General features: G+C 36.8%; 3 protein-coding genes, 1 non-coding gene and 1 pseudogene across 5 annotated transcripts; 2 read left to right on the plus strand and 3 right to left on the minus strand.

Annotated features, from left to right (window-relative positions):
- The first annotated feature begins 113 nt into the window (after nucleotides 1-113).
- Nucleotides 114-2009, plus strand: LOC18050954 (1-aminocyclopropane-1-carboxylate oxidase). Its single transcript, XM_006449757.2, has 4 exons — nucleotides 114-325; nucleotides 459-685; nucleotides 779-1112; nucleotides 1484-2009. Exons 1-4 carry the CDS (start codon nucleotides 221-223, stop codon nucleotides 1772-1774), a joined length of 957 nt encoding a protein of 318 aa, XP_006449820.1. The 5' UTR covers nucleotides 114-220; the 3' UTR covers nucleotides 1775-2009.
- An 877-nt stretch (nucleotides 2010-2886) lies between these two features.
- Nucleotides 2887-6024, minus strand: LOC18050955 (protein CLMP1). The gene has a single exon (XM_024191062.1). It carries the CDS (start codon nucleotides 5621-5623, stop codon nucleotides 3293-3295), a length of 2331 nt encoding a protein of 776 aa, XP_024046830.1. The 5' UTR covers nucleotides 5624-6024; the 3' UTR covers nucleotides 2887-3292.
- Nucleotides 6025-7542: 1518 nt separating this feature from the next.
- Nucleotides 7543-7672, plus strand: LOC112101365. Its single transcript, XR_002907492.1, has one exon. It is a non-coding gene; the product is annotated as a small nucleolar RNA snoR111 (small nucleolar RNA).
- A 324-nt stretch (nucleotides 7673-7996) lies between these two features.
- Nucleotides 7997-11619, minus strand: LOC18050956 (tyrosine-protein phosphatase DSP1). 2 transcript variants are annotated; one of them, XR_002907277.1, is made up of 6 exons: nucleotides 11209-11619; nucleotides 10986-11079; nucleotides 9842-9899; nucleotides 9703-9746; nucleotides 8943-9613; nucleotides 7997-8133 (listed from the first exon to the last, which is right to left on the minus strand). XR_002907277.1 is itself a non-coding variant. In XM_006449759.2 (5 exons), the coding sequence occupies exons 1-5, from the start codon at nucleotides 11421-11423 to the stop codon at nucleotides 9428-9430; spliced, it is 597 nt and encodes a 198-aa protein (XP_006449822.1). In that variant the 5' UTR covers nucleotides 11424-11619; the 3' UTR covers nucleotides 8316-9427. The 2 variants fall into 2 exon arrangements, 1 of the variants encoding a protein (XP_006449822.1); XM_006449759.2 differs by lacking the exon at nucleotides 7997-8133 and having other exon boundaries at nucleotides 8316-9613.
- Nucleotides 11620-12443: 824 nt separating this feature from the next.
- Nucleotides 12444-17143, minus strand: LOC18050957 (annotated as a pseudogene).
- Between the last annotated feature and the right edge of the window lie 249 nt (nucleotides 17144-17392).

Raw genomic sequence — 17392 nt, forward strand, 5'->3', positions numbered from 1 at the left:
ATTTTTGTTTCTCAGTGTTTGAAACTTGAATAAAGGTTTTTTTAATTTCTTAATAGCCCCCCACCTTTTTTTTATTGCCACTCTTGCTTCCATTTTATTGCCTATAAATAGCACCCCTCAATAGGCTCATTTCACACGCAGACACAACCTGGCTAGAGTTTTTTAAGTGATCATAGAGTAAGAAGGGAGATTGTGGGAGTTAAGAAACAAACAAATAACAATGGAGAATTTTCCAATTATTGACTTGTCAAAGCTCAATGGTGATGAGAGAAGTGCTACCATGGAAATGATCAATGATGCCTGTGAGAACTGGGGTTTCTTTGAGGTACGTAGTATACAATATAACATATATGCTACGGCGTGTATTATCCTGTTTATATTTGAAGTCTTGTTCAAGTTTTATAATTTGCTAATAATGAGATTGCTTTGTTTTTTTGTGCGTTTGTTTTAAAATTAAGTTGGTGAATCATGGGATATCACATGAGCTGCTGGACACTGTTCAGAGGTTGACAAAGGAGCATTACGGGAAGTGTATGGACCAAAGATTCAAGCAAATGGTGGCAAGCAAGGGCCTTGAAGCTGTTCAGTCCGAAGTTAATGATTTGGACTGGGAAAGCACTTTCTTCTTGCGCCACCTTCCTGTTTCAAACATGGCTGAAATCCCCGATCTTGAAGATGATTACAGGTCACGTACAGTATGTACATATACAAAAGCTTTTGATGATTTTGTTGTTAATAACCATGTATACTCAATATGGCTTCATGTTTTATTTAACAGGAAGGCAATGAAGGAATTTGCCGTTGAATTGGAGAAGGTTGCTGAGCAACTTCTGGAATTGTTGTGTGAGAATCTTGGGCTGGAGGAAGGGTATTTGAAGAAAGTGTTTTATGGGTCCAAAGGACCAACCTTTGGCACCAAGGTCAGCAATTACCCTCCATGCCCAAAACCAGATCTGATCAAGGGACTTAGGGCCCATACTGATGCTGGTGGCATCATCTTGCTCTTTCAAGATGACGAAGTCAGTGGCCTCCAGCTGCTCAAAGATGACCAATGGGTTGATGTTCCACCCATGAAACACTCCATTGTCATCAACCTCGGCGACCAACTTGAGGTAATAAATTAAAGCAAGATGATGATTTCAGAAAAACATGTAAATGGTCACTGTCTTATTTTTTGTTGTTAAAATATTAATTTGGCGATATGCGTGTAGGAAACACAACCTCTTTTCTTTTCTTTTTTTTTTAAAAAAAAACTTATTGCCTAGATGCTAGATTCTAGCTTAATGAGTACCCTGATCCCGCTTGGGTAAAAGTGCTTAATTAAAAATATGCAGAGATTTTACTAAGTTACAATGAACGTAACTTACAACCTACTTACTCGGTTACAATATATAGATGTGGGAACTCTATTCTTTTTCTCTTGATTTTTACTATAAAAGCCATGATTTGTTTTGTCTTGTCTTGTCTTGTCTATTTGATATAGGTGATAACCAATGGCAAGTACAAGAGCGTGCTACATCGCGTGATTGCTCAAACAGAGGGTAACAGGATGTCCATAGCATCATTTTACAATCCAGGCAGTGATGCTGTGATCTACCCGGCACCAGCATTGGTGGAGAAGGAAGCTGTGAACAGCCAAGTTTATCCGAAATTTGTGTTCGAGGATTACATGAAACTCTATGCTGGGCTGAAGTTTCAGGCCAAGGAGCCAAGGTTTGAAGCCATGAAGAACATGGAGACCATTGTGAATCTGGGTCCTATTGCAACTGTTTGAGTTCCCCTATGGCTCGTTGGTGTTTTAGAGCTGAGTTGTTTGTGTTGGCTAGTGTGGAACACATATAGTTTTTAAAATAAGCCGAAAGCTCGGACTGATCATAGTTCTTGTGGAGTCAAAGTCGACGGTGGCTGTGGTGTTTCAGGTATTTATTGTAGAAAGTGACCAAATGGAATCCTGTATTCCTCCTGTTTCATATGAAATTATATAAGATTATATTTGGCCTCATTATGTAGGAATTATGATGTGCTTTATTTTTCTTTTCTGTTGGTCTCCCTCTTCAATTTCCCTGCGCTTGTGGGTTCACATCCGAAACTAAAAGACAAACGCAGCTGGCTCGTGCGTCCTTTTGAATCCAAGAGCTAGAGTATTCAAACTGAAATAATTGCTCCTCTATCTATCAATTATTGAAATAAGATGACACAAACAATATTTAAAGAAAAGTGTGGATGACCCATTTCCATTTTCAGTCGCTCTTTGCTCTGTCAAGAAGAAAAAAAAATTTAAAGCAACAAAAATTTGGACACTATTTGAAGCACAAACAAGACGCATGTAAATCAGCTTTCCACTTAATGTTGAACTAGTACTCTCAGTGGTTTATCTCTTCTCCATTTGGCTATCTTCCTCTAATGGTAATCAACAAATATAATATGCTAATCTCATATACTGCATTATCGTCCACAAAATAGCCTCTAACTTCTGTAAGTGGAACACCAATAAACTCCACTTACTGTAAATTTGGACATGGTCCAGAATGCCAGATCATCATAAAGATGAGTTGATGTATATTACCCGAGGCAAACATACATATACATTTTCATCTAAAATGAAATTCTGGCAGCTTTGATTGTATTAAATAATTGGGAAATGCCGATGTATCACTAGTCATAAATTTGCAATTTCACATTCCAGCATCCACAACCTTCTTGCTATCTTAAATCTGAACTATATAATAATTACCTAAGTTTTCTGCTGCAGCTAGCCTAATCAGAATCCACATGTGTGATGTGTCTTCAGCAGTGTCAAGGGGCAGATGCATCAAACCAAACCTTCTCTTGTATAATATCTTCATTTAAAAATCTCTGTTTTCCCAAGTTTCATATGTATGGTCAATGCAAACCAAGCACGCTATTAACATGCAGCATCAACCCCAGAACAATAAATAAGCTATTCCTCATACAACAAGAAAGATAGCTACAAACCATGTGACAGAAAATATGCGGGCGGCAAGGCCAAAATCGAAGCCTACACACAATGTAAGTGTTTTTTGGAAACTCATCACTGTTGCAAACGATTTATAAACTTTCGCCCTGGAAATTAACATGGAGACCTTAGATCCAAAATCACAAAGTACACCACTTTAAAGTATTGGCACCAAAATTTTCAGTTCTAAAAAGAAAACCACCTTTGGTTGGGGAAAGAAGTAAAAAACTTTCTTTTCCAAGTAAATTCTCATCATTAATGTGAATGCATGAAAAACAGTCAATGAAGCCTCCGTGCATGTGTAAATCAGAGGTATTAATTATTTGATATTTGATTGGCTTCATTGTTCTCATCTGGTTCAATAGTTTTATTAGTGCTTTGATTCTGAACCTTCTTTTCCTCTCCTTCTACAGCATCTCCATTGGAGCAATGATTCTTTAGAACCATTGACACATCACTCTCAGAAGCTCCAGCAAGCTTAAATCGGTCAATGGCAGCATCAAGATTTTTGTTCCAACCATCCAGCCCCAATTTGCACTCGACTTGGGATCGCTCAAAAAGCATGTTACCCCAGAAGAGATGTATCTGGGATCTCATTACTGCTGCTTGTTCTGCTGCTTCATCAGCTGAAATCTCACTCTGACCAGTTCCTGAGGGGTCTCCATCAGAACCACTTCCTTGTTTCTTCCTCCTCTTCAACAGTTCATCCCTCTTGCTTGGATCTTTCAGCTCAATGGCTCTCTGCTCCTCCAGCTTCTCCCACATCTCGGTTGCAGTTTTCATCTTTTCCTCTGCACTATCAAAAAGTTGAAGGGTTTCTGTAGCATCCCATCCTGAAAGATCAATTTTCTTAGCAAGTGCATAAGACCAATGAAGTTTGGCCATTTCAAACTGCTGTTGCCCCAATGCCAGCAAACCCTCATAGAAGTCAGGTTTGATAAGAAGTGCCTCCTCATACTTCTCTTTGGCCAAAGAATATTTTTCCTTTACCCAGTCATAAGCTGTTTGAAGCTGTGCTGCCACCGCCTCCTTTCCAGCAGACTCATCTAAGGGGATCCGTTTCCTTGCTGCACACATATGAACATTTCCCCAATTGAAGAAAGCCAAAGCAGCCACCTCCTGGAACTTTAAGGCAGCCTTGTCAAACAGATTTTGGGCTTCTTCACTGGTCACTGTCTCCTCAAGAGCCTCTGAGCAAAGCTCCATCCCAAGCTCATGCAAGTCAATATGAGCATCTGCGTCAATACCAACATGAGTGCGGAAAAGTTGGGCAAACTCAAACAACCAGTCATCCATCTCTACTTCCTTGCTCAGATCCTCTGATCCAGGTTTCTCCTTCGCAGCATCTTTATCTGTTTTATCAATCTCAGTATCAGCAGCTTCAACCACAGACTCAGCAAGAGAGGAATGAGATCCGCTTTCATCTCCCTTAGTTCCCTCACTCTCAAGAGGCTTCTCCTCCTCTTCTTCCAGCAAAGGTGGCTCTTGCTCTGGGCTCACATCAACGATATGCAATCTCAACATCCCAACTGAGTCAGATTTATCTGCTTCTGGCTCTTTTGTCATGAGGCTGTCTGAAGCTGATTCTGCCAGTCTAAGTTCCGCCGTGCAGGTAATAGTTACCAAATCTCCATCATTATCCTTATACTTGATCAAAACTGACTTTGATGAAGGAAAACGCTTGCTCACTATCTCCCTTAATGCTTTGAAACTGCAATTCACTGGCATCTGACCAAGCCTTATGTCGTGATCATAAACAAGCTTCAATGGCCTCCATCTTACGGGGACCTCCAAAGGCTGCCCACGAGTGTCCAATGACACTGCTGAAGATAGTGACTGCTCTCTGTGGCTATCCTTACTCGGATTACCACAAGATCTTCCATTTGATGGTTTCAATGCAAGCTTTGAAAATTGGGTTTTGTTCTCCAGACCATTTTCAGCAGTTACATTCATCGGTGGCCTGTCTTGCTTGTAACTAGGAGATACCAACAATCCCCCTGCTGGAGCTCCAGCCCTCTTTCCCACTGGACGGGCAGGTAAACAAGGTCCTAGGCCAGCAATTGGGGCACCACGAACTGCAGAAGCCCCAAGGGCAGCAGGGGAAGGGCGGCTTTGGAGGTCCTGCTGGGCCTCCTGGCGAGGTCCCAAAGCAGTCCTCAATCGCCGAGCAATCTCTAAAGCATCTCGATGATTCGGCTCAACCCCTAACAACACCTGAACATCCTGCATCGCCATTTCATACTTTCCTATGGCATCAAAAGCTCGAGCCCGCCTAAGCAGAGCTCGAACAAACCTAGGCTGAACCTGAAGTGCCATAGTACACTCAGCAATCGCAGTCTCATAATTTATAGGTTTCATTTGCATCAAACAAGCAGCCCTATTGCTATGAAACACAGCTCGGTCCGGATGGGTTTTTGGAGTAAGCCTAAGAGCATTATCATATTGTTCAAGAGCACCCACATAGTCCTTATTTTGAAACCTCTTATTCCCTTCTTCCTTCAGCTCATGGGCTCTCTTCAGAAAGATTGAAGAGTCCAAATCAACACCACCATTAGAATTTGTACTTATAGTTGCATTAGAATTATCAGCTGCAACTTGGTTTGCATTTGAACCACCCTTCTTTCTTCTACCTCCGGATTTCCCCATATAACAATAACTTATTTGCTCTCACCAAAAAACAAAAAGCTAAATTATATCTTTATATATAAGCTTGTATCGGATCAAAATAAGATTTAAAAAACCAATTTCTTAAGTATTTTCAAGGTAAAAATTTCAACTTTATATGATAAAAAAATTAGTTGTACTTACAAATGATAAAGCTTCGATTTGAAGCTTTTCTTTGAAGACCGTGAATTTGGGACTGCCCAGTTAACGCTTTAGAGGCGGATACCGAGAGGACAAGATGGTGATTTGAAGAAATGTTTGAGAGCTCAGTTAATGGGAAGAAGTGACAATGGTAGATATGGGTTCCTGGGGAGAGAGTCACCAGGAGTTGAAACCCTAGATAATCTGTTTATTGATTTTGATTATCTATGCTGGATTCTAGTTGTAATAATTTTACATTATTGTGGACCGTTTGATATGTTGACTCCTTAGGGAAAAGTCTTTGATTTAGACCTTTCAATTTGGATATTCAATCATCCATGTCGTGACTGATGACTCATTACTGGGCCACGGGATCTCAACGAATCCACGTGTTGCTGTCCAACGTGTGGCACTCAGTACAAATCATCAAAATTTCCATCTATACCGCACTATATTTCCCTTTTGCAACCAACAAAGTGCTGGCTCCGTTACTAATTGAGTTTCCTTAAGTAGTTTGATTGAGTTTATTTTTTAGTTTGAGTTGTAGAGAAATCATTTTTATTGGGAGAATATGTGCCTCTTGATTCAAGTGGGGACTTATAATCTGAGTTATGGTACGAACTTAAAGGTGCCTCCCACAGTTAGAGCTCTCCCCAAGATATCTCGTGATCAAAACAAAAAAAAAAAATTTCCTTTTGCTTTGCATTTTATTTTAATTTTCCACTAAAAAAATCAATTTAAATCAGATTTGTACTGTATAAATAGGCTTAATTTTGAATTACTCTCTCATGAACTAACTATCTTCAAATCATTTCGTTATTTGAATGATCTATAAATAGTGACCAAAAAAATTAAAAAATAATTGGGCTAAAAATTTTTCAAATAACAAATCCATAAAATTCATAAAATAAATACTGAAAAAAGTATTAGATTACCTTTACAGGTACATGTTCGAGTTTAATTTGTAAAGATTCTAAAAAATATAGGGATGAAAATCTAATTTAATTTTATAATCAAGTATAATTTCATTTTTTTGTGTTCCTCGTCAGTGATTATGTACCTGGATTATTAAATGTGTTTTTTTTTTTTGTTGGAATCTTCAGAATAAAAGATACTTCTAATAATAGACATGGCTTGCTTTATAAAATAGAATTACAAAAGTATTGAATTATGTTTTATGTATCCTATAAGAAAAGGTAATTTAATGATGCAGCTTGGTACATAACAAGTGAAGCTTTTTTTAAAAAAATATAAGTCCCACTTTTTTTAAAAAAAAAAATATTAATCGTATTTTATTTGCAATAAATTTTGAAATTTGTAGCATGTAGGTTTAGTGTTTACTTATTATGAATATCTAATAATGTTAGAGATTTCAATTTTTAAATTTTAATTTGTACCTAATATTATGTATCACTTATTGAAAGATAAATATAAAATTACTTATAACTTCATTATATTGCTTAGAATATTTATGTAATTGTAAATAAAAAATTTTAAAAAAAAAGAGTTATATTAAAGTAGAAAAAGAAAATGGGGGCCCCAAAAGAATTGAAAAGCCCAGGTATACAGCTGCAAAGGGCACTGCGGTCATTTCGCTGATGCTAGGGTTTCAGAGAGTTCTCTATAAAATGAAAACCCCCACAGCACATGTACAACGCTTTCAGCATTTGTCGCGTCGACTTTCTTTGTGTTTGTTAGTGAAATTTTATTTTTTGGGTTTGCTGGTTTTAAGGGGAATTGAAATGGTAACCTCTGTTCTGTTAAGTGAGTGGAAGACGATTGTGTCTCTCCATTTTGGAAGAACATTGAGGTATAACAAAATCAACGGCCGAGATATCGTTTCAGTCGTTATTTCTGTTGATTGACGATTCGATTGTTGCTCGTCCACATTAAAATCTCTGCTTCCTCTTATTTTAGCCCAACCTTGATTCTTTTTTTTTTCCCCCCTTAATTTCTAATTTTTAATCTGGAAAATTTTCAGAATGAAAGAGAATAATATAGATAACCATTTTAGTCAGTATTAAATGGAATGGAAGTAATATCTGTCATAATATATGGATTCTTTCACTTTGAACCATTGGAGAGCAAACATACGTGCAAACATACCTCTTTCATGATGTGTTCTTGATTAAGTACTCGATCTCGTTCATATTCATAAATATGTTGCTTACGGGTTTGGTAGGATTTTGGGCAAAAGTTTATGAGCTCCAAATATTCAAAATTATAGTTTACTTCCATTCCCAAGAAGCCTGCGACTGGAAACAATAGGTCCTTTTGAATGTCATTAAGCAAAAGATATCACATCTATTAACCATGAAACAATCTCTCTGGGAGAAAGCCAATGCTTTTGCCTGAAAAATTAGCAGAAGAAAGTTAATAACAAAACAGGGTGATATGTTCGAGGACAAGAGAAAGGTAACTTGAAAAAGTGAAAATCCTATATGTATGATCTTCTATTATCTAAAGAAAATCAAAGAAAGAACTGTATGCAGCTATCTTCTAAAAATAATAATTCTATGTTTATCTATAGAGCGCTGATATTTACGCCGGGTCAAGCCCCGAAAATTAATAGAAACGACGTCATTTTGTGAACTTTTTTTTTCCCTCCCAATCTTATAAAACGATCCCGTTTTGTGATTTGCATTACAACACTTCGAATTTTCTTCGACTGGCTTTCTCTTTAGAATTTCTGTTTCACCAGTCACTACAGAACCCCAACAAAAGAACCCAACTGCAGGACACCTAAACTGTTATCTTCCTTCTAGGCGATAGGATTTGGCTTAGATAAAACAAAATCTTAAATAAAGATGAGGTTCAACATTTGAACTTCGGGTTTGTAGTGGCTATGAAGATTTCTTGACAGAATATTTGAGTAAGGTAAGGTGCTGTCATCTTCGGCAATTTGGAACAAGCCTTATTGGTACTGTCTTCTTTAACAATAGTCGTTAACAAACTATAGCTTCCGGATTAATTAACCAACAATTATACAGATAAAGAATGTCAATGTACATAGCCGACAAACTGTTAATTAATTACCTAAATTCCAATTCAATAAAATAACAGGGATTGAAATTCTTGCCAAATTCATAGAGAAGAGAGAATAAAATATATTCACCTTGCTCGTATTAATAATAGAAGAAGAAATTAAGCAATAATTCACCTTGCTTGTAATAGTCTAATAGATGAAAGGATCCATTTCTTCCCACAGATTTCTTGAACTTCTGATAGCTGCAGCTAGCCACATCAAATAGTAGCCTATAATTAGAGAAGAAGAAGAAGGAAAGAAGTTCAAGAAAGCTGTGGCCATGGCTGGGCAAACGGTGCTTTCGATGGTGGCTGTGAAAGGGAATAAGGAAAGAAGAAGGAAAAGAAGGAAAAGAAGGAAGGAAAGAAGGTCAAGGGATTTGATGCCAAAGCCAAACGGTGCGTTCGATGGCTGTGAAAGGTCAAGGGATTTGATGCCAAACGGTACGTTTTGGGATTAGTTAAACGGTGCGTTTTGTTCCGGGATTTCATTCGGGGCTTAAGTTGGGGCAAGTATCATTTTCGTTATCTATACTCTGCTCTTCATTTGTGTTCCAGGAAAAGACTGCTCTTGTTTGGTATTCCAGAAAAATAACACCATTATGTGCAGCTAATGTAATGTTATCTTGCTGAGCATGAAAATGACATGGGCACGTGTTTGAAGCTGGAAATATCAAACAACTCTATGAACCTCTGATCTGATAATCTAGCTTTTGCAGCAGCAAACCTCTGGTACTCATCAAAAATAGAAGACAGGCACCATTTTTGCAATTTCCTCAAGCAGCCCACAAGACAACCAGTACGGTGCTGCACAAGATATTGATGAACCATAATTGGAGGAGAATTTAACTTGAAACTTGAGTAAGGAAACAGGAAAAATGACATAATAAAAGTACCTTTCCTCGTTTGCAATGAATTAGAAGCGGGTGGTTCCTTTCATCTGGCATGTTATGGCAAAGTACACAATGAGAAGATTGTAAAATTATAAATTACATTCTGGGCTAAATAACCTGTAAGTTCAAGTATCTAAAATACCAAGGACTACTTTCAGTGCTTCACGAATTGTTTCTTCTGGGATGTTTACAAAAGGCTCCTGTCCACATCGATATGGATTTGATAAACAAAATGTCAGTTGGAATAATTCATGGATGAACATTTTGGAGGCTATTGCTGCAACAAATGAACAACAACTGGCTACTGATAAACATAGACCAATGCACTAACAAGTTTGTATTCAAGACTAATACCGCACAAAATTTGGCAGAAGACTAGAAGTTACTAATTGTGGTACGGTGACAGCTAACAAGCCTATTTGATCCCTTTTCTGTGATCTCATGCCTTATCTCTGCCCACCATAAATTAGTATAGATCAATCTAAAATCTCATAGTAGTAAAGTTCTATTTCAAGAAGCTGAAACAATTCAAAAACCTTGAAGGTGATTAATGATTTATCCGACACTTCTATTTTTGAACCTCTAGCGTATAGTCTGAATGATTCCTCTTACTCACTATATAAATATATTTACTTTTCCAATGATGTCATTAAAAAAGCAAAGGAAAGTGCAAATGGAGAAGAAATAAGAGGCAAACATGGGGTAAAAACTAGTGACTTGTGGTGAGTAACAGCAGAAGTGTTGTCAGGGTAGGAAGTTGGAAGGAGGGCAGAAATCTTGGTGGAACGTCACTAAGACAGCAGGCTGGTTCTTACAAAGATAATTTAAACAATAAACTTATTCCAGTTTTCATATTCCAACCTTAATATGGCACTTAATAAATAAAAAAGTTTACAGTGCTAGACTATGCAGCAATTTAATGTTTAGCCATAAAAATCCGACCACCCAACAATTCGGACCTCACAGAACACAAAGCAGAGTAATTTCCTCAATAATAGAGAACACACAGCATAAGGATCATATAGCAGGCATTAGATTTAATGACAGTGCAAAAGCTAATCTAAACTATTAGCTATTTGGTTACTTGAAGATGCGACAAATACCAGTCATGATCAAAGAATGAACATATATACAGGAGAGATCAGATAATTAGGGAGATAATACACATGATTGTCAATCCAAACATAAACAAGGCGCTTATTAGAAATTCAAGTAATTAAAAGTGTGTCACTGTTAGCAATAGAACTTCAATATTAACAATCACTATAAATTAATGAAGTTTTTACCTTGCATCCATCGATTCCAAACTGAAAAAGCTGAATCCCATTAGCCTTCAAGAACTCTAAATTCGAGTCTGGATAAGGTTCGGGGCACAAATATCTAATAGAACAATAAAATATGTTAAACGTTAAAAGTTTCACGCCATGAAATAAAAAATTAATATATAACTTGATTGGATTAATAGAATATCTCTAATGTGAATGTATTAATTTTAGAAAATGAACTCACATGACAGAACGGAGCCCTAAAGACTTCAAGAAGCTGAAATTGGCAGAATCAGGAAAGCCTGACCGGAAGATGCCGTTATCGACAATCGCGAAGTTAAACGGCGGAACGAACAGCTCTTCACCGTCTCTTGAGCCATTCTCGCCTGTTCCATTTATCGGAGCCGGCGATTTCTCCCTTACCGTGCGAATCTCTCCATCACAGCCGTTGACTTTCATTTATTTCCCGCCAAGAATTAAAAAAAAAGTAGCAATTGGATTCCAAATTAATATATATATATATATATGTATAAATATAGTTTTATAAGAGATTCAGTATTATATTGATATAAAAGAATCTCCTATAGGATCTCTTGCTGTGAATCTCCGAAATCCTAATCCTCGCTTTTTATACAGTGAGGATCTCCGCGTCCTAAGAAAGTTTCTGTTTAACAATTTAATATTCTTATTCTGATTCTTATTCTTAAAAAAAAAAAATTACTTTATTTTCGTGGTAGATACGCTGACGCAAAGGGTGATCTCATGCCTCATGGTCAATACTCAATAGTGTAACCCAAAAAGCAAAATCCTTCAAAACCCGTGTAAATTAAAATTGCGATTACGTTGGGGATTAAGCAGTCAGCAGCTGGTTTCAAAATGTTAACAAATCACATGTAGTGGATCATTGGCGGTGGCCGGTGGATGTGTCACTGCCAATATGTTTTATTTGGTAACCCCACGAAAATTTAATGGAAGCTGCCGTTAGTCAGGCCATGGCAAATCCCCGTTGTGCCCTCAAGCTCACCATACGAGCAGAGTATATAATAAATTAGGATAAAAATTTAGGAGGTGTTTTAATAGACTTGATTTATTATACAATGAATAGGATTGGATATTCTTTCCTCCAATATAAATAGAGTAAACATCCCTTCATTAATGGAGAGTGTAACAATTTAATTTGTGTCGTAACATCCTAATAATTTTAAGCATATTTAAATTTGTAATACACAAATTGATGTAATAAAAATAATCACACAAAAAAAACACACAATTTATATAAATTTTCTTTTAAAATATTTTTCTAATGAAGAAATTTCATTTTAACAAAATAAAGATCCAATTAAAATATGGAAAAATACAATTTTAATTTTACAAAAGATTAAAAAATAACTATTTTGAAATATCTACTTTTTATCTTTAGTTTGATCATCATTTGTCAAAATAAAGGATTCTTCATTTGAAACTGTATATATACTGAGTGAAAGCTTCATAGCTCTATAGGTTGGCTCAATTAGAAATATACAGAGTTGATAGTTGATACATGATGGCTAGCATAAGCAAACGTTATTAACAGTGCAGAGGGATGAGTATAAAGACTTCCCTAATCTACCTATTTGACATTTGATGGCATATACAGATTATTAATTACCAAAGTATGGATAAACAATGTTGTAGTTCAGACATCCATCAAGAACTTGATTTTGATTGCTTTTGATTTTACCATTTAGGCTGCAAGAACAAGAACTTTAATCGCTCCTTTACTGTTTGCTGTTAACATTGTTGGGCTATCACTCTTCCAGCACACAGCACTGATGAAATATGATCCCATATCATCGTCAACATGATCCGCATCAGAACCAAATCTATGTGAAGCTGCAGGTTTGGAGATTGCCTATAAATGTACAGATAAAACAAGTTATTTAATGATCTTATGCCAAAATACTTGACCATTTGTTTTAGATGTTTTCCAACCTTGTGATACACAAACACTTCATTTGTTTCACTGCCACAGGCTATGTATTCATTGTTTACTGTAAGACCCACAAAATTCTTCTCATTTGTATGGCCTCTAAAAGTGCGCAGCTGAGAAAATTACAATACATGAAGATAAAAATTAAATTGTTGCATTATAGAAACAATATTTCCATTTATTTGAGGAGTCATAATGATCAAAATCCTCAAGTGGAAGAGATGGTTATGGGCAGATTAACTTACTGGGAGATTTTCCTTTACATCCCACAAGCGCAATGAGCTGTCAGTAGATGCAGAAGCCAGTTCATTGCTGGACAAAAATTTTACATATGAGACAGCTTTCTTGTGCCCGTTGAACACATAGAGTGGTTGGCTGATATTTCTCAGGTCGTAGTAGTGAATGTGATGATCTGCAGAACCCACCTGTAAAAAGTTGATTCATAACCTTCTGGGTTGAATTACAATTACAAGTTGTTGAGCAAAAAGTTTCAGAATTTTAAATCACACATAGGTCAAAGAAAATATGGACATAGATGTACGTTAGACATCAAAAGATGGTTATGCTCATATCCTTTTCAAGGACATATCTATGAAATGCTCTAGAGAGAAAATGTAAGTGCACTTCTTAACAGAAAATGATTTAAGGAGACACACCGCCACATAATTGCTGGATATAGGATTATATTTGACAGAACAAATATTTGCCTTCATATCAATGTTGAGAGCACAAGCTTCTTGATTGGTGCACCAAATTTTAACCTGCTTGATACACAAAAGCAGAGAACTAACTAGATAAGCCTCTAATTTTGGGATGGTAGTAATAAATCTTTAAGTTTGTAAACATTCAGATATTGTAAATAAATAATAAAAAAATTACTCCAACATTGCTGCTTTATATTATTTTATAAACAATAGCAACCCAAACCGTTTAAAGATACAACTAATGATGAAGAGGGCAAGTAGCTATATTCTCAAGTGCTTTGACTGCCACCAAAAGGAGAGAGATCAACAGTCTTTATGGATGAAGTCCCTAATTTCAGTTTCATCTTCATTATTTCTTCCCTTTATATAAATCATAGATCGTCAATATCATTCCTTTTGAGCCGAAGATTCAGACGACTCAGTCCTAAAATATTATGTTTAACAGATCATCCACTCTACCTTGCAGTCATCGCTACCGGATACTAGCATTGAAGGTTCGGTGCATGAAAAATCAACACTCCAAGCTCGTTTTTCATGCTCCTCATATTCCATCACACTCTGGAAGGAAAAGAGGCTCGTTAGTGGTGATCAATGAACAGAAGATAACAGAAATATATAATTTATCACAATAAATGCATGTGAGATCAAACTGCCTGAGAACGTTGTACGCATTGAGGATAAAAGAAATGAAGGGCTAGCACTGTACCTGACTAGTGGTTACATCCCAGATAGTTACTATCCCGTCATAATCACTGCTAGCAATAAGGTTTTTTGTGTACTTGTTCCAACTCAAGCACCTAAGTTTAGATCGAGTAGGCATCTCCACCATGGGATAATGCACATCTCTTGGTTCATTCACCACCTGTAACAATGACAAAAGCAGATGTAACAAATGAATTAGAACAAATGATTAAATTTCATCAGCTAACCATAGGCACGAAACAAGATGCAAGAATCTTCAAGTTAACCGTCCAATTTAGTAACTTTATTATTAATTAGGGTTCAGCTATAAATAAGAGATTATGGAGTCATTTAGGGTTTATGTTGAATTTTGTCCGGTATTAGGAACCATTAGAGTTTTGGGAGAGATTGACCTAACTCTCGAATTGTAGGTCAGGATTGATTGTTTGTTTTGTTTTAATTTAATCAATAAAAGTCTGCCCCAATTTAGCCCTAAGTCCTATCAGAAACATGTCAACTGATTTCGAAAGATTGAATTCACCAATGCCATTGCACAAATAGAGGTTCTATATGTCCACTACGTACCGAGGAAAACTCAAAAATCTTAATGCGCCTTGAAACTCCAGCAGTAGCAAACAACTCGTCATCACGATCAAATTCTATACTGCAATAATAGATTCAAAATTATGGAACCTCACAGTATGAGCTTTATGAAATGAATGTTAGAAAGGAGTAGTAGTACTTTTGAAATAGAATTCAATTAATAAGATATATGCAAATTATAGTGAAGATAAAATTTCAGTCCTCCAGTGACCAATATATACTGTAAGATGAACATCTAGAGTAATGAATGTTGCAAAATTAAGTAATCATTTTACTTTCACTATCTTTAAAACTATAAATACAGACAAGGACACTCATACACACATAAAGAAAGCATATTGCCAACGCAATTGAAGGAGTCTCACAAAAAACAGAGACTGGAAATTTTTTTTCTGAACTAAAGATGGTAACTTGAATGAAATTTCATAGAATGATACCATTTTCACTAACCTGGAGATAATATTGGCAGCATGGAACAGGTCTCCATGCCTAAGTTCAGCAATGACCCTCAGTCGACTATTTGAACAAGAAAGTAGAAAAATTAAGCAACTAAAGCAAAGTGTCAACATATGCAGGCAAAAAGTGATACCCATAAAAGAGGAATTATTCACCTGGACTGAGTAAAAGTAGCTAGGACGGACCGGAAATCCTCAAGACCAGGATGATAACCTTCTCTACTTACTGCATATAAGTCCCCTTCATCCTCTTTATGCGATTGTGCGGTCGATTGCTGCCGCTTTTGCAAGTAATACTCTTTTAAGTCATTTAACTGTATCAAGTACAAAAATTTAGGGGCAACTAAATCATAGAAATAACAAAAATCACTTTAAATTTACAACATCACTGACCTGAGAACGGACTCGTTGCTTTCTTGCTGCAGTCAGACCAGATTGAGATGCATATGGCGAATCAGGTCCACCGCAAGCATCCTTCATTAGCAGTCCTTGAGAGCTTATTTGAGCCTTCTCATCTGTCTTCTTGCTCTGTGCATCAGATGAACCTTTCCAGCCTTGTATGTTGCAGGGGTTAGAGATAATATCACTGCTGTGTCTATCAACTAGTGAAGGGAAAGGTTTTACTGCAGTGAAATCATCAAAGGTCCTTAATTTTGCTAAGCATCTTCCCCTTGCCCTGTATAATTCTATTTTATGTTTCTCTACAGCATATACATCCTCCTCAATGCATCGAAGATCAGCTTGAATCTACAAACCCAAAAAGGAAAATTAAAACTAACAATTACTTGCTTGTAAAACCAAATAAGGGAGATTCAAGAATGAGATTAAAAACGAAAAAAATGGAAATCATACTGAAAACATTTTTGAAGAAGCTATTAGTTTAAGAATATGACATGATATACATAAAATCAAGTCCAAGAACCTCGTTAAGCTCTTCAAGCTTTTGCTTCCTAAGGCAATGCAAAAAGTTGAGTAGAATTTGCATATTGGTCTCTGCTTCTTCTTGCTCCAACTTCCTCTTCTTTGCCACAAGGAGAGACAATAGCCCATCTAGCTCTTTAACTGACACCTCACAGCCCTGTCTAATAATGATCACCAAGAAAGAGTCATTTTGTTAAACGATGCATGCATGCATGCTCAAATACGCAGAGCATGCAACCATATGCTCTTATGATCATAATTTAACTCACCTGTTGTAATGCAATACGAAGATGTTCAATTGGAGATGCAGCATTTGCTACTTGACAAGCAGAAGTTTTCTTCAACAACTACGAAGTCAAAACCAAAATTCGAATACAACAATTAACGAAGAAGAAAACAGAGGCCAAAGGAATTAGGATATAAATTTTGAGTTGCAACTGATGTGATAGATAAAACATGGGGCTGATACTGATTGACTAACTTGCTACATAGTTGGTTACAAAACAATAGGAAATATAAACGAAGTAACCTTATTGAGCAACAGATTAGGAAAAATGTGCTTGCAAGTGAGCTGGCAGCCACAACAAGGACAATCACTCTTGTTTCTCAAATGAGTGAATATACACGTGTAACAGAAACTATGCCCTGCCCACACGCCGTCATAAACGCATCCGTCATCAACTGCTTGCATATCGGACACAAAGTGTCCCTGTCCACCTCCACCTCCACCTCCACCGCCATTCGCTGAGATAATGGAGGTTCCGATTTCAAGGCCGGAACCACTGCGCCTGTAGCAGTCGAGTGCTCTTCCATTCGTTCCTTTTACTTTGTTCTTTTTTTCCTTTTTATTTTTTTAAAAAAGATCTTGCGTTTCTAGATGCAAAATTAGAAACGCTGAGCAGATGCTGATTGTTTTGTGTTGAACAGGTTTATAACTGCTGGTCGTTGAAAAAGAGAAGTTTGTGAGGGTGAAACTGAAGACGGACCACGTGGCAAATTCGTGTTCATTCGGTTAAAATGAGTTCGTTTGCAGAATAAAACGACGCCGTTGAATCTTTGACCAGAGGCATATTTCAGTAGAAGTAATTCGTCCAT

The sequence above is a fragment of the Citrus clementina genome, unplaced genomic scaffold (assembly GCF_000493195.1).
Source record: "Citrus clementina cultivar Clemenules unplaced genomic scaffold, Citrus_clementina_v1.0 scaffold_2, whole genome shotgun sequence".
NCBI lineage: Eukaryota > Viridiplantae > Streptophyta > Magnoliopsida > Sapindales > Rutaceae > Citrus > Citrus x clementina.

Coding starts and splice junctions, on each gene's coding strand:
- LOC18050954 (XM_006449757.2), top strand. CDS start 221: ATGGAGAATTTTCCAATTATTGACTTGTCAAAGCTCAATGGTGATGAG. Junction 326..458: donor AGAACTGGGGTTTCTTTGAG/GTACGTAGTATA, acceptor TTTAAAATTAAG/TTGGTGAATCATGGGATATC. Junction 1,113..1,483: donor ACCTCGGCGACCAACTTGAG/GTAATAAATTAA, acceptor TATTTGATATAG/GTGATAACCAATGGCAAGTA.
- LOC18050956 (XM_006449759.2), bottom strand. CDS start 11,423: ATGAAAGTCAACGGCTGTGATGGAGAGATTCGCACGGTAAGGGAGAAA. Junction 11,080..11,208: donor TTAGGGCTCCGTTCTGTCAT/GTGAGTTCATTT, acceptor TTGTTCTATTAG/ATATTTGTGCCCCGAACCTT. Junction 9,747..9,841: donor AGCACTGAAAGTAGTCCTTG/GTATTTTAGATA, acceptor ATAACATGCCAG/ATGAAAGGAACCACCCGCTT.
- LOC18050955 (XM_024191062.1), bottom strand. CDS start 5,623: ATGGGGAAATCCGGAGGTAGAAGAAAGAAGGGTGGTTCAAATGCAAAC.